Consider the following 15,687-nt stretch of genomic DNA (forward strand, 5'->3'; position numbering starts at 1 on the left):
ACTTAAAACTTATTCACAATATTCTAAATTCACACATTGATTGTCCTGATTTGCTTTCATCCATTAATTTCAGAGTGCCTTGCCGACCCACTCGTACACATTCCTTACTCCATACGCCTATCCCTAGACTACCCCTCGTTAAGCGCTCACTCCAACACCACCTTTGCTCCTTGCTGAATTCATTACCAGACAATATTGACCCGTTTTTTCTGCCCTTAAACTCATTTATCAAACTTGCCATGTCCCATTCCTCGGCTAATAAATAAATCTCCCTCTCCACCTCCCTTTCCTCGTGCCTTCTATTTTGTTCTTTACTATTTTATGCCACTGCTCTCTGTTCAAATTTTTTATGTTAAAATTTTATGTTTGTTACTGCGTCACTATAAATTGGCAGAAATGCTGTATGTGAGCAACTCCTTAAACAAATATGACCTTATGCATCTTGAGCAAGGGATAAATTCTCTCAAAAACAAAGGTAACTAACCAATGAAAAGATGGGAAGGGGAGCACCTCCTTGACTCAACAACATCACTTTCCTCTCGGGTCTAGAAGGTAAACCAAGCGAACTGGAGCATATTATGTATTCATGATAATTCAGCATCCTCCAACCTCATTAGACCATGATTTCAACAGGATTTAAATGAAAGTCAGGCCCAAGCAGAAAGGCCTCATCTCTCAAATTGGTGGCTTGTGCCTGAAAATTTTTTCAAAGCACATTCAGAACTATGGTGAAAATTTCATAATGAAAACAGAGGAATTTCATGAATGCTTGAATACAAGAAAACAACATAACCCATTCCCTGTTTAGTATTTTAACTATACGAAAAATAGTTTAACTGGTAAGTTCATTTGAGCATCTAAGGTGGAAAATTCATCAGAAGCTGGCGAACAGTTCAGGCTCTGAAATGGAGAAAGAGCATCTTTCTCGACCCATTTGGATGACAGCTCTTCATTTAAATACTTTCTGATATTTATTTCCTTTCCTGTGCATTCCAAAACTATATTCCAAAACTCCAAAACACTATTGTAGTAAGCTAGGTTCGAAGTTCACCAGAGAGAACATAGAATACTTTCAACCTTTCACACTTATAACAAAGCTTCGCTAAAACAAAGTACATGCTTATATTCTAGCTCCCTTAACTTCATTATAAACGGGCTCCACTGTAATATAATTTTGGGATAGCATACTACATAATTCACCCGCCACCATGCCAACCAAAACCTTCTGACAATAAGTATGCATTGGATGCAAATTTTTTTACCAAGTATAAAATCTTCTACTCAAATTATTTTGTACGTATACATAATTTTTAATTAATGGCCACAACACTGAAAACATCTCTTTCTGGCCTTTTACATCAAGATTTTCATAACATTTAACAATTACGTATACAAACATCCATACCCTGGGTAGGGACAACAAACCCAGGTGGGAATTGAACCCACGAGCTTAAGTCTGGCAGGCGAGGACTTTACCCTGCCACCACCATGACTGGAAAATTAGAATTTATATAAAATATACATTACAATAAATTTAGAAATTTATATTTACCCCCAAAATGTCCTCCAGAGCAGCCTCATCTAAAACAATTGGTGCATTCCACCCAATGCCCTCCTTGGAAGCTGAAAAACAGGTTCAAGGCATAAATTTTGCGGTCCCAAAAACTCTCAATTACTACCTTAACCTTGTTCACAACATAAATATTTCCACCAGTTTCTACAGGGTTAATGTGATAGCAGAGGTGTAAAAAGAAAGCATACCTTGACTTGGTGACTGCCTTTCTGCCACCCTAACAGCCACAGCTCGACAGAGTGCTCCAAGTTTTCTTTCCAAAGTTCTTACACCAGCTTCCCGAGTGTATTTTGTAACTGTTAAGTGAGAATGAATAAGTGAGAATGATAGTCAGCAGAGGCATTGCCACCAGAGGCACATAATTAGAATATACAAGCTCTTCAAAACCAATAGGGTTGCATCAACTTCAGTCTTACTAATGGTCCCATTGCAAAAGAAACATTAAAAGTGAATTCAAAACATTAGAGGTAAGTTGAAGTTTTGTCAAATTATTTTCAAGAATTTTGCATATTTTGAACCTCACATTTTCAAATATTTTGAGCCTTAAACAAAGTAACAAAAACTTCTCTCATTGTCATACTCCAAAGCATGAGAATAAATTTCTCCAGTAGAAGAAGTATGTACATAAGTATTTTGAAATTTCCCAGTTGTATGAGAACATTACAAGGAAAGAATTTTGGGAAATGGATGTATTACAATAATTTCCTGCGCCAGCTGCGCTCAGATGCCAAACAAGTTTTGAGTTATTTTTTTCTGCCACCATACACTCATTTCAGTTAGGTTTCGAGAATTGTCATGTAATAAGGAATGAGTCATTCAACATAAAATAACAGAATAAAGCATGAATTAGCAAAATGTTTACTCAACTAAGCATTTTGATACTCTCTTCGGGTAGGCTCATCACCTCCTTTGTCAGACCATGCTCCTCTAGTTGCTTGGGAAGTAAGTGCCTCATGGCAATGTGTAGTTTCTCTTCCTATAAAATTTCATTTGAAGAAGCAGAATTTAGGGATAGCAGGAAGAAAGCACTCGGTTCTTATAATAGTTCATATTAATAAAGGAAATTCCTTACCTAATGAGAAATGGATTTTGAACCATAATTTTTCCAACAGGTATTATTCATAATACTGACAATATTAGTACACACACTGATAACTAACTCCTCAGAATGCATAAGTATCTTTGCAAAAAACTATACATATTTTTTTCATTGAAATTGCACATACATACATACTAATGATCTCACAACAACAGCTCACAATTTCATGTACATATAAGAGGGTGAGGGCAATTTTTAGACTTCTGCAGATAAATTCAAATGGAACAACCCATTTAAAGTTTTCGTTTCATAGCTCACCTGAATTACGCTTTCCTAAATAAGGCTTTCTTATGATTTATCTCGCATTTTGATACTCATGATGACAGAGCATAATTAGCATTTGGCTTCAATGTTTGAAATGGGGACTTAGGATACTGTAAACCAGGTCTTCAATAAGTAAAACATACCATATAAAATAGTAAGTTTCCCACAGAAATTATGGCACAAAAGATGAAAGTATCATTTACACAAGTCTGCTGGTAAAAAAAGCTTGCTTTAAGCATGAAAGACACATCTTGTACTATGACTATTTTGACTCATCGTTTAAGCTTTTATTAGTGTTCTTAAAGGCAATAAAATATTTTGGGAAATGCCACCACACCCAATCCCAATGTTTCCCAACTGATGCTGGTCCTCAGCATTAGATAACCCTCACATTGATGGAAGTACATAGCTTAAAAGTTTTTGATGTTACGACCATTCTAACTCATTCTGTACACGCAATTAAGGATGGCATTGATAGGCATTCTGCAAAGGGCAACTTACATGCGTATATCCTGGCACACGGATCACTTCCATTCGATCCAAGAGAGGGGCTGGAATTGAGTCAAGTGTATTGGCAGTGGCAATGAACATAACCTGTGAGAGAAAATTGATGCATTTAACAAAGGTTTTATGACGAAATTATTAGATAAAATCACAAACATAGAAAGCATTCCATAGTCACAACCACAATTGCCATCATCATTTCAAAATTGGTTCAAAGCAGAAATGTAATCTATACAGCCTCAAGAAATTAATATGTAGAATCTACTTAATAGATTCAACCCATGGTCAGAAATAAATTCATGTCAGTAGGCCAAATTTTCAAATTTACTCTTCATTTTCTTGGATGATGAATGACTTTCCAGATAACGAAATTCCAAGACTTTCCAGAAGAGTGGTCACCCAGAAGATACATGCATAAGATAATAAAAAGATCATAGAAAAACAAAAATATGGATGTTTCATAAAAAGGCACATTTAAAAAATACAGAAACGTCTCACCTGGGAGAGGTCAAAAGGAACATTCAGATAGTGGTCAACAAAGTGGCAATTCTGTTCAGGATCAAGCACTTCCAGAAGAGCAGCGGCAGGATCACCATGAACACCAGCACACTTCAATGAAGAATATAAATTTTATAGAATTAATCGATTTAGACTCAATTACAGACACAATAATGATTTAATATTCTGTTTAACCTTATCCGTGTCAACTTTTTTTACGTGGTACATATATGCAGAGAATGGCAGGGCTTTTTTGACTGATTAATGAGTCAAAGATAACTTTTTTCTACGAACTCATATTTTTTCAAACATAATTTTCCTAATACATACTATATCTATACTTAATTGATAAAAATGTACAATTATTTAGTTATATTTTCTAGACAACTTGGGAAAATTTACATCTTATAGGTAATTCATTTTTAAACACACATTTTTAAAAACGAAGTCAACAATTTTTTTACTCTAAAATTGGTGAGTACAGTGGCTGATATCAGGTTGGATATGGATTGACTGCATTCAAGGAAGATAGCTGAAAGACGGTCTAAGCCAAAGACACAGCCAAAATGAGCATGTTTAATGGATATACAAAGAGTTGAAAGCTCAAAGTTGCCAGGGGAAAGAACCACATCATTTGATGATAATGTGTAAATCATGGTAGCACAAACTGCTCCAATTGATGTAGCCTACACTAAATAATTTACCAGACTGACAGCTAAATCATTTATCAACTAATAGGATGCTATATATGTATACTTCATCGTGATAATAAAAGGAGAGGATCATTTTTACCTTATGGCTATGAAGAATGCACGCATACTACAAGATCTGTTCTGTGTGTGACTTCATCAACCAATTTTGTTTTTTGTTGAGTAAAGGTGATTATGAAGCCTAATCAATTTGGTTGTACTGCTGCAATTAATTATGCAGTCTTAAATAAAAACAATTTTAATATCTGAAGTGAGGCAAGTGCTACTTTGGAAATGCTAGAAAATTTGAGCAATTTTAAACAAAATGTTTTCAACAAAATTAAGTACTTTGGTCTACTTTTTTCAATCTTCTATATTACTTCTACTGTATAGATACCTTATATAGATAGATACCTTATATATTATACTTTTTCTCAACTTATACGCAACCAAACTCTACAAATGAGGTACCAAAATGCACAGAATTTATCAGAGAACATGCGACGGCATATCTTACTTTCTAAATATTGCTATTGTTTCCTAAAATTGGTTTTTAAATAATAAAAAAAAAACAAAAAACAAAAACCGGTAAATATTCCTGATGTTAACGGCGCACAAACTGATAGAGTAGTTCATTTGCAACAATATCTCGCATTCTTTAAATAACTTTTATCAAAATGCGGCTGATTCCACATTCAAGAATCCTGTTGATACGTAAGTTGAGTCATCATGTGCGTTTAACAGAGGATAGTGTAATTACTTCCAATGTTGTGTTTAAGAGGTTCTCTGACCTCAATTTGTACATGAACATTCCAATTAAATTTGTACATAAGACCCTGCCTTTTTTTCTCTACATTTTAAAATTAGAAATGCGCCTATCCCTCTGTGGACCTGCATTGAAAAGAGCGGGGGAAGCCCGCTGGGAGCGGGCGCATCACGCTCGTTAAAAAGTTAATCTGGCATCAAAGTGAACTAATGAATGCTATTTTTAAGAAGTAGATAAAATATGGCACTATAACTTGAACTCGTTACAAAACCTGCAAGTTTTTGCCCAAATCAGCAAAGGAAGGATTAAAAATGTTTCGAGAACTTTAAACATTAGCTGCTTGCATAACTATAGTTTGCTTCTGTGATAAGCATACGTTTTGCACTGGAAGGTCGATGTTTTGGGCTCAAGTGGGGGAATACGAGAAGAGGCTAATGGAATGAAAATGAGAGATTAATCAGTTTTACCACATTTCATAGGGTACCTAATCATCATAAAAGGGAGCTAGGGCAAGAGAATATTGCACTGAACATGGTTTTCACCATATCATTTCTCCGGGGTTTCATGATGATCCACAAAAGGCAGAGGCTACATGGATTGGCTTTAAAGTCTTTTAGAATTAATGTGTTTGGGTGTGTGTATAAAATGCGTTTTTTTATAATAAAGTTCAGGGGGATAACACAGTATTAGAGTGATTCTTATTATTAAGATAACAAATGGAAAGCAAGAAAGAATCAGTAAATCATATTCAGATAACTTTGATAAAAGAGTATGGAGGATCCTCTTTAACTCATAACGTAATCGAGGAAGTGTGCTTAGAAAGGCTAATCACAAATGACATTCCACAGAAGTCACCATCAGAATTGAAACTTGAACCATCATATCTTTCAGAGATACTTTTCTAAGTTTAAAATGCTGTACATAATATACATATTTATTTCTCCATTCACTTGCTGCCTTACCATTTTATCAACTTCATCCAAAAGGAATACAGGATTGTTGACACCAGCTGTTTTCAAACCCTGAATTATTCGGCCGGCCATTGAGCCTATGTATGTTCTCCGATGCCCTCTTATGTCAGACTGATTGCACACTCCACCAAGAGAAATCCTAAGACCAGGAAGAAATAAGGCACACTGTACATCACTATCTAATCATGACTTTTTTCTGGAGGAGGTTCATCCTGTGATTTTATGGCTAGTTACACGAAAGTTACACAACCAAGCTCTCGATAATTATGGCTTCAAGCACATAAGTAGTAACAGAAGAAACCAGAGATGATATTATTCAAGGAATAATCATGGACTAGCCAGCAGTGTATGTACCTTTATCAAGTCACCCACAAGTGTACATAAGAATATGAAAATTCCAAACAGGAATACAATAAAATAAAACGAGGATTTGAACCAGTCAAAGCAAATGATTTTACCTCCATGGATTATTGTTTCAATATAAACAATTTTCATTATTAAAATCATGAAATAAGCACGTAAATATTACCCTTTTAATGGAAAAATGAGGGATGAGCTTCAACAAATCAGAGAAAAAATAATTATTAAATTGGTGAGAAAATAGAAAATAACCAGACAAATTTCATATCATTAATAAAAAGATCAGCACCTTGAAAGAAGTTAACAATACAAAAATAAAGTCCTACTCAGGCATAAAGCTCCTAAAACTATTTAAGAGTGAAAACTTATAATGACTTCCAGCACAAAAAAAGCTTGAATTAATGAAAAAAATTACTGGGGTATGTGTTAACTCAATATATAAGAATAGGTATAATTGATGGATCTCATAAAACATTGATTTTTATCACGAAATTTACACAATAAGACTATATAATTTGTGGAAGGTGCCTAACAAAAATGCTTGACAAAGTTGGCATATGAAAAATATCTACAATGATATTGTTTAAGTCTCTGGTGACTCAAGTTAATTTTATATTAGAGAGAGTAGTACATTAGTAATTGTTTCCAATGACATTATCCAAACTTGATTACCATATCAATTATAAATCAAAATGAGAAAGTTGAAAACAACTACATATTCAACCAGCTAGATGCTTAAAATATTCAATCATAACTCTCTTGTCTAATACAAAACTACATGCATTCAAGTTTGAAGCTTAATAACAAAATAAATGGCAGAATATCTGTGCATACCAATAACATCATTTTTCTTAATTTATTCTGCTTAAATATGTCAAAGACATTTTTAAAACATGATTGGATGATATTTATCAATAGTAGGCATTAAAGAGCCTGTTTTTCAAGAAATGCATTCCAAGAAGAAGTCAAGTTAAAAATAAGTTTCCTTATAAAAAGCTAAAATATCAGCTAAAACCTTAACTCTAAATATCATAGACGATTCTCTAAGTATATTAAACTTTGAAATTTTCATTTGGACTGGAGACTTTGATGGCATCTTGTATCACAGTCTACCTTATATTACCGGGATGACCGGAGCAGGGGATGGTCACGTAGTGGAGTATGGTGTCATGAGATGTTGTGAGTATGCTTGCGCGCATGTGAGTCAAGTGTGTGAGTCAGGTGTGCGGTGGTCGGTGTGATGGCCCAAGTCAACAAGGGCTACCTAGGGGACCACTTATCCCCGGCCTGAGTGAAATCACCCTCCCTCCCCACAAACTCATTTCTGCCAGTGATACTTCCCTTCCCGAGGGGTATATAAACCCATAAAAGTTGTGCTTTGCGGGGCATGATTGATACGACGACCGAGGGAGCGAGATTAGGGGAAGTGCTGATGTGCATGATTACCATCATAATTGGAACCGGAGTGCTGCTGGTGGCATACGCTGAAAGGAGACCGGACGAGTTATGGCCGTGTCCCACACCCGGCACTTGAGGAGTTCACTCTCACTGCCTTGGATCATCTAGTCCGAACCGTTATGCTACAGATGGTTATGGTTTCTACTGCGCCAGCTTCAACAGATGCGCATGTAAGGATGTCGCAATAAGCGACCCTTCCATCATCTGTTTAGGTCAGACTACCGATCACTTCCCTCAGTCAGAAGCTAGAAGCTCTATTCTCCTAGTACTCAGTGCAACTTGTCCTCACAACCTATTTTAAGAAAAGCTAAGAAAGCAAAGGTCTATGAACTTGCTAGCAAACTTCAGAAACTTTATCGGAGGGCACAAATTAACAGTGGCCCAAAGAATTCATGTTATATTTTCTTGAAACTTGTACTATTTTGGAGGAGGGAAAACATCACATTCCAATCATCGATATTTTTTGTTGTTGTGGTAGTGTAATAATTTCATTCTTATCAGGGTATTTTTTTGTTGTGAATGATGTAAATGTTCAGGAAGGGTAGAATATGTTTTGCAAAGTTAATTAATTTTTTGTTTGACTTGATCATTCCTTAGCTCGGGACAGTTGATTGTTTCCCTTCATTCCAAACATGTGACGTCGTGTTGCATCACAATTACATATCTCATATTAGAGTCATTTGCGCTGGAGACTAACTTAAGTTTAGCTCAGAAGGGAAGTCTCCATGACAAGGGACTTCAGCACAGGGGACAAAGTTGCTGTCACTCAAAGTCAACCTACATGACAGGATTTCTCAAAGATGGAGATTTAACTTCAGAATTCATCTCATGTAAAACTAAGGCCCGTTTCACATGGATGCGGACAGTCTGCGCTTTGTGCACAGGGCACAGGGAGTGGTCGCCACTGTTCACGTAGGCATGGACGGAAACCGTTCGCGTCTGGCACAATGTCAGCTGTGTGTAGCTTGCCCAGATGGAAGAACGCCATATTGCCAAGTGCAATACAAGCAATTGCTGTACAACAGCTTCGAAAAAACAGAAGAAAAATGCTCGTCAAAGGAGGTTTTGGGTGCACCCTATTGTGGCACTTAAAGAAAATTAAAAGCCGCTTTCGTAACACATTTACTGAGCTACGTGCTGATGAATATAAGTTTTTCAATTACCTATTTTTGCATTGCAAATCCCAAAATAGAAGACCATTGAAGACAATATACATAATTCATTATACATAGCGAAAAGATGCACTCGCTCTGTTGTCTGCATCAATCGCCCGTGTTCATGCATAAGCAGTAACCTGCCTCTGTGGCCCGTATGCATGCGAATGAGCCACAGGGTGGAGGGGCCATGCAGATTGCTCCTCTGCGTGCGGACGGTCCGCACTCATGTATAAGCTATGATTAATGTCAATGAAACCTTCTGCACGTGTAGTGCGGATCATCTGCGTCCATGTGAAATGGGCCTAAAAAGTGTACTTCGTGAATATGCTGGAACGACTTGTCATCTTCAAAGTGTGCTTTATGTGGTACATTGTGATTCTTGTTTGCAAATGGTACACACAATACATTCACCAATTGAATCATTAACAAAAATATATTTTGTTAGGAAGCCTGCACTGACCTTTGGAATTCTCTTCCCAGAGTATGAGCAATTGATCTTCCGACACTGGTTTTTCCAACTCCAGGAGGACCAACAAAGCACAAAATAGGTCCACGAAGAGAATTTTTCAGCTGACGAACAGCCAAGTACTCCAATACACGCCTTTTCAGCTTGTCCATGGCATAATGATCTGCATCCAAGTCCTAATGCATAACAGAACAAGAGAGGAAATTTAAAAAAATCATTAAAACCTTGAAACAATCTGGTGGTGACACTTGGATACCTTCCCTTGTTAAAAGGGGTCTTAAATCTCAAAACTCCATTTTCTAACACACTGGGAAGCTTGAATGCAATCGTGGTGACACCTGGGTGGCTGATCATACAGTCAACTAAACTAAATTTTATTTCTAGATTAATTATATTGAGAAAATAAAAAATGATCAATGGATAAGAGTAGTACAATGGATATTACCTTTCGTGCCTTCTGGATGTCAATAGTTTCCTTTGATGATCGAGACCAGGGTAGATCAGCAATTAACTCTATGTAAGAGCGAATTATACCATCTTCTGGACTTGAAGGGCTTATTCTCTTCAACCTCTGCAGCTCTTTGAAAGCTACCTTACGAACAAGAGGGGGCAACCCAGCCTTTCTGCAGAGAAGGAAGATTGACATAAGGTATAACATCTGTTTACAACTCATGAGTGCATTTATACATACGAGAGATAGGCAAATCAAACAGTGGCATAGCTAGGAATTTTGTTTGGGGGGAGGTCCAAAACCAGGGGGGGAAATTTTTGAAAAACAGGGTACTAAATAATGGGCTTTAAACTAAACGCCCTGTTGTGTGCTAGCTGGGTAGGTATTGTAAAATTTTTGGATTAACTGCTCCAGCTTTATATTTTATGCCCTTACTCAGATATTAATATTATAAATAATACAAAATATGAGGGCTTCCGAGCCTCTATCGTTGGATATTTATCTTTAAATAGAAAATAATCAACATGTCTAACAAACGAAGCTCTCACAGCTGCTGGCAACTATTACAAACAATCACAGCAATAGCTTGATGTTTAGGCACCTTTGACGTCATCGAGGATTCATCGGCAGTGGCTTGGAGGGTGATGGAGTTTCTCCCGCGCTTTAAAATTAGTTATATTTATCATTGAATATCTTGCGAAGGAAAACTCAGATATACATGTTTTCTTTGTTGTATTCAGAAAATAATTTTCTGTCTGCCTGTGAAATAAAAAAAATTCATGCAAGTTCCCCATTCCCAAATACCGATATTCTCAAGGATCCATCTCCGTACTTTTGCACAGTTTTTCACAGCACACGCATAATTTTCAGTCTGATGAACACCGAGACTGCAATTTACCCCATTTGCTTTCGGAAGCATTTTTAAGGCTTGGTACGATAATAAACCTTTCCAGCTCTATGACGGGGCAATTAACACATTCAATGTGGGCCCGATTTTCATGAACGTCGTCAGAATCGGCCGATAAAATAAGAAAGAAAAATAGAGTGGTTTTCCCACCATAGCCGTTCAAATACAGCTATTTTCAAATGGCACACACGGGTCGAAAGAGGGAAGCTTGCTGAAGGCCAGGCACACGATCGGAAGACTCGGAAGTGGATATTAGTCACGTACGGAGGCAGAGAAAGGCCGACCAGTAAAGCATGTCAATTGACGTGATCCGTACTGAATGTGTTAATGAGCGTGGCTATTGCAACGGATTTCAAAGATGTTTAGCGAAGATGTAATTAAGCTCCCTTGTCTCATTCTTGAGAATATCCTTTAAAAGATGATGAATGAAAGGAAGGAAGAATTCCTCCAACTGCCTCTGATTTTGCTCAATTCCATTCACTGCAAGTTGAGCATTCTCCAGAATATTTTCCAGAGCATCCCATTCTTCCTTGTTAAAGCCAACTATTGGTTTGTTGTTGGAAGAAAAGACAACGTAATTAGTATCGAAATATTTTTTTAATGTAACTGAGAATTTCGGATCAGCCAATCTGTTTTTAATGTCTGGGTAGGGTGCACCACAGTTCAAATATTCACTGATGTGATATTTGTTTTGTTTGAGTAGGTGTAGGCCATAGGAGAAGAGATCGATACTATTCAAGTCATACGTTATTCTCACAAAGGCCCGTCCCCTGCTTGAAGATTGTAGCTCCAAACCAATGCCTTAAGTTTTACCGTCACCTAGTGAAGCACCTACACAGAATTAGCTCAGAAAGCATTTAAAATATGGGGTAAGGCATCAAATTTAAAGTTCGAACATGATGCCCCACATTCAGATATCTTCATAATGATTACGCGGTATACTCATAAAAATTTTCTGTGCTGTAAGGAAAGGGCTTCCTCGCAGTGGATTTAACAAGGTCGAACGCGCGAACAGGGGTGGAAAAACAAATGGAAATCGAAGAAATGAAAACAAGTGACAACTGTAAGTCACGTGACTGGAAGTGAAATTATAATTCAAGATGGTAAAGGAGCGCAATCTAAGACAGTTATTGGCCCAGATTCCTGGAATTCCTCCAACTATTGCATGCATTGCTATTCGGACATTGAGATGCATCTGATGAGCTCGTCTTTGATGGCTGTGTACGGTGCATTGGTCGGCTGCAGGCGAATGAGATTTTCCATCTCCTGTGCTCCGTATGCATTGAGTTGTCCGACGACATGAAAATACCTGGATTCCTTGTTGATAACGTTGTAAAGCTGGAACTGGGCCTCGACTTGCGAGAACCAGAGTTGTGTGTTGTTGCTCAAAAAAGTGGGAAGTTTGAGTGTAATGCTGCTGCGATGTTGCGGTAGAATGCATCCTTATTGTAGAATGGCAATAGCAGCTTTTTGTTGTTGCCTCTAAGTAAGTCTTTCACGGCATCCCAAAGTGATTTTCTTGACTTTGCCCGGTTGAGAAAATGGAATGGCGGTGGATCAATGACGTGAGGTTTGTTTTGCTGTTGAGCAAGCTTGATGCCATATCCTCCCTTCCGTGTCTTTCGTGTAACGACCATATCGAGTCCGTGTCACCAAAATAAGGGTTCCTATGGGAGATCTAATAACTTGATTAAAGTAAAAGATTTAAATAACACAGCAAACTCAGAGCAATGTGCAGTCTATTGTGCCTCCATCCCGAACGACTGTTTATTTATTTTCCACATGATAAATTCATAGCAACAATACAAAACAACCAATATAAAATACAAACATGATAAAACTATACAATAATAGAACCAAAATGATAAAAACTAAACCATATAATAATGAATTAGGATGCCATAGCCACACAATTTCAACTGGATGACTATAAGAAATTTCGGTAAAAGATGAGGAAATGCCTTAACATTATAGAAACAATATGCCACCAAGATAATTTTAAGACAACTTATTCATATTCATAACCATAGAGCCAAAAGTCATGTAGATAAACAAGAAAAATAAACTCTATAAGAATATCTTTAACCTACCTCAGCTTGGCCTGAAGTTCGTGTATTTCATCAGTTTCAGAAATTTCATCTTCATCTTTACCACCAGAAGAAATTATTTCATTTACTGGTCGTCGACCCAGAATAAAGGAATGCTGCTGTTTTTTCTTGTTCTGTATACCTAAAGATTAAAATGTGCACATTATTAGGTATACATCAACTATTACTAGTAAGTGGTCAATATGCACCAAAAAATAAATTAAAACACAAAATATACAAACAATCAACAAAATATACTAATCTATCATATTCAATACAGCCCCAACAATTATCCTTAAAATACCTTGGTCAACAAATGCATGTAATCAGGAGTAATAATGGTTTGATGCAAGTACCAGAATTTTTGCCCTCACAGACTGGCCATCTTTAATTTTACATTTCACAATTGCATGTAATGCACATGCACAAATGTATTTCATCTGGAGTAATAATGGTCTGATGCAAGTACCAGAATTTTTGCCATCACGGACTGGCCATCTTTAATTTTACAATTCACAATTGCTTCCACAAAGCTTGAATCACCAAACTTTATCTTCTCCCATCTAGGTTTAAAAAAAATCCTTTATACATAAGACCACTGTCTAATCACTTTGAATGTACAAACTACACTTAAAACACAAGAGCATGAATATAAAATAAACTTATATTAAATGAGAGTTGCAGACACCTACTTTCCACATGTCGCAGTAGAATGTGAAGTGCCTTTTGAAATCGGTCAGTCAAGTCAATTGCATCCAACAGCTCAAGTTTTTCTGAATAGCTGGCTTTCAACAACTGACTGTATACATCAGCAAGGTTGTGCCCAGGAATAGAGTCTATCATTCTCTGAAAAAGTACACAAAGATAAAAAGCTCAAAATTTTGTTTAAGAATACACAGAATTCCCAGAATTTTTTTAAGTTATGAACCTTTATTCAAAAATTTATGCCTTTAAATTCCAATTTATGCACATAAATACAACTGAACAAATTAAAACCAACAATAGGGTGGTTTCCTATTATTCTTTTACTGCCTAAATCAAAAGATTATTACTCCTGGAGCACACATTTCACGCTTTAAGATTTTTAAATGACATCATCTATTTTTCGGGATTAAATGAAAAGTGAAAATTCTCAAGCACGGGAAACGCGTCGGCTAAGTATGAATGCTGAGAAAAGCCCGTGTGACGTCATCCTGGTTCCCACTGCTGCCATGGGAGGTGCCACTTATGAATTAGTGTGCATTTTTGCCCACAATTCTTGTCACCTTATGTCATCATTTTTCAGTTAACTGGTGACTCCACTTGGAAAATGGAACACCAAAGATAACAAGAACCTCACTGAAAATAATATACCTACTCCTTAACCCTTTCACACCCAATATTGGGAGGAGCCAACGTGCATTTTCATACGCAGAAGACCCACCATCAGGTACAGATGTTGTGGATTTTTCAACATATGACCGGACGTCGGCTCAAGACGCGAGGGAAGGGTAGAGACCGCTGAGGTAGCAATTGTTGGACGTATTCAGGCCCGGCCTGAGACCAAGCTTAGAGGACCTTAGGGCCACTCCTCGGCAATTAAGGCCAACCCTCCCACTCCCACTCATTTCACTCACCGAAGGAATCCATTGCAAAGTGGTTACATTGTCAATGGTTTTTGCAATGATATATTTTGTTGTATACTACAATTTTTTACACTTTGAAATGAATTCTTTGTTTTGTTCTGAGTGTAATCAATTTTTAAACAAAATTTAAGTATTAAAAATAACAAACTTCTGGACTTACAGTCTTGGTACCTTACGTTCACCAACTGTGTCATCATTGATGCTAGAAATCTGTTTAAAATTCCACAATGCTTAAAAATGTTCGTAATTCTTTTAGAAGAGTGAAGTATTGAAAATCAAATGCAATATTTGGTAGAAAAAAAAACACTGATAATGCAATAAATTAACTGTGGCTTCGTGCTAAGATAGAGTCAGTGAGTGTAGACCAGTGGCCAGGGTAAGGGACGGGTGCCCAGTTTAGTTGGGTTCCAAATCTGAGGAATGAAAATACCAGGTTAACTTCACCCCAAAAAAGCACTCCGCACAAAGAGGTTTCAAATACTCTTATGCAGCACGGAAAACATTTTACTATAGTATGCGCTGGTAGGAAAGGGATAATTAGACTTAGCGGGACAACAATGTCATCAGAGATAAGCATATAAATTTAGATATGGAGCTTTTACACTGTATTAACTGGATGAATTTTTTTTTGGGGATTTCAACTAAGTGAGCTAGTTTGGGAGTATTTTTATTTTGAGGTCCAGACTGTTCCTTATCACCAGGGTGAAATCCATCTTTCAAATCAGGATGCGAGTTGCAGAGGATTTGGGAGGAATTGTAGATAGATATTTATATAAGCTATATTAAACATTGGTCAACAGATATTATAGGTA

The 15,687-nt window shown here is 36.9% G+C and overlaps 1 protein-coding gene across 1 annotated transcript in view; it reads right to left on the reverse strand.

The window, feature by feature from the left end:
• Positions 1 to 15,687, reverse strand: part of LOC124155729 (lon protease homolog 2, peroxisomal-like) — a 39,322-nt gene that overhangs the window by 17,613 nt on the left and 6,022 nt on the right. The window contains exons 5-14 of the mRNA XM_046529791.1: positions 13,943 to 14,096; positions 13,254 to 13,392; positions 10,251 to 10,428; positions 9,800 to 9,981; positions 6,356 to 6,503; positions 3,939 to 4,049; positions 3,438 to 3,530; positions 2,441 to 2,549; positions 1,762 to 1,869; positions 1,553 to 1,623 (exon numbers count right to left, since the gene is read on the reverse strand). Coding sequence (XP_046385747.1) covers positions 1,553 to 1,623; positions 1,762 to 1,869; positions 2,441 to 2,549; positions 3,438 to 3,530; positions 3,939 to 4,049; positions 6,356 to 6,503; positions 9,800 to 9,981; positions 10,251 to 10,428; positions 13,254 to 13,392; positions 13,943 to 14,096 — 1,293 coding nt within the window. The remainder of the gene's footprint in view (positions 1 to 1,552; positions 1,624 to 1,761; positions 1,870 to 2,440; positions 2,550 to 3,437; positions 3,531 to 3,938; positions 4,050 to 6,355; positions 6,504 to 9,799; positions 9,982 to 10,250; positions 10,429 to 13,253; positions 13,393 to 13,942; positions 14,097 to 15,687) is intronic.

The sequence above is a fragment of the Ischnura elegans genome, chromosome 3, assembly GCF_921293095.1.
Source record: "Ischnura elegans chromosome 3, ioIscEleg1.1, whole genome shotgun sequence".
Taxonomy (NCBI): Eukaryota; Metazoa; Arthropoda; class Insecta; order Odonata; family Coenagrionidae; genus Ischnura; species Ischnura elegans.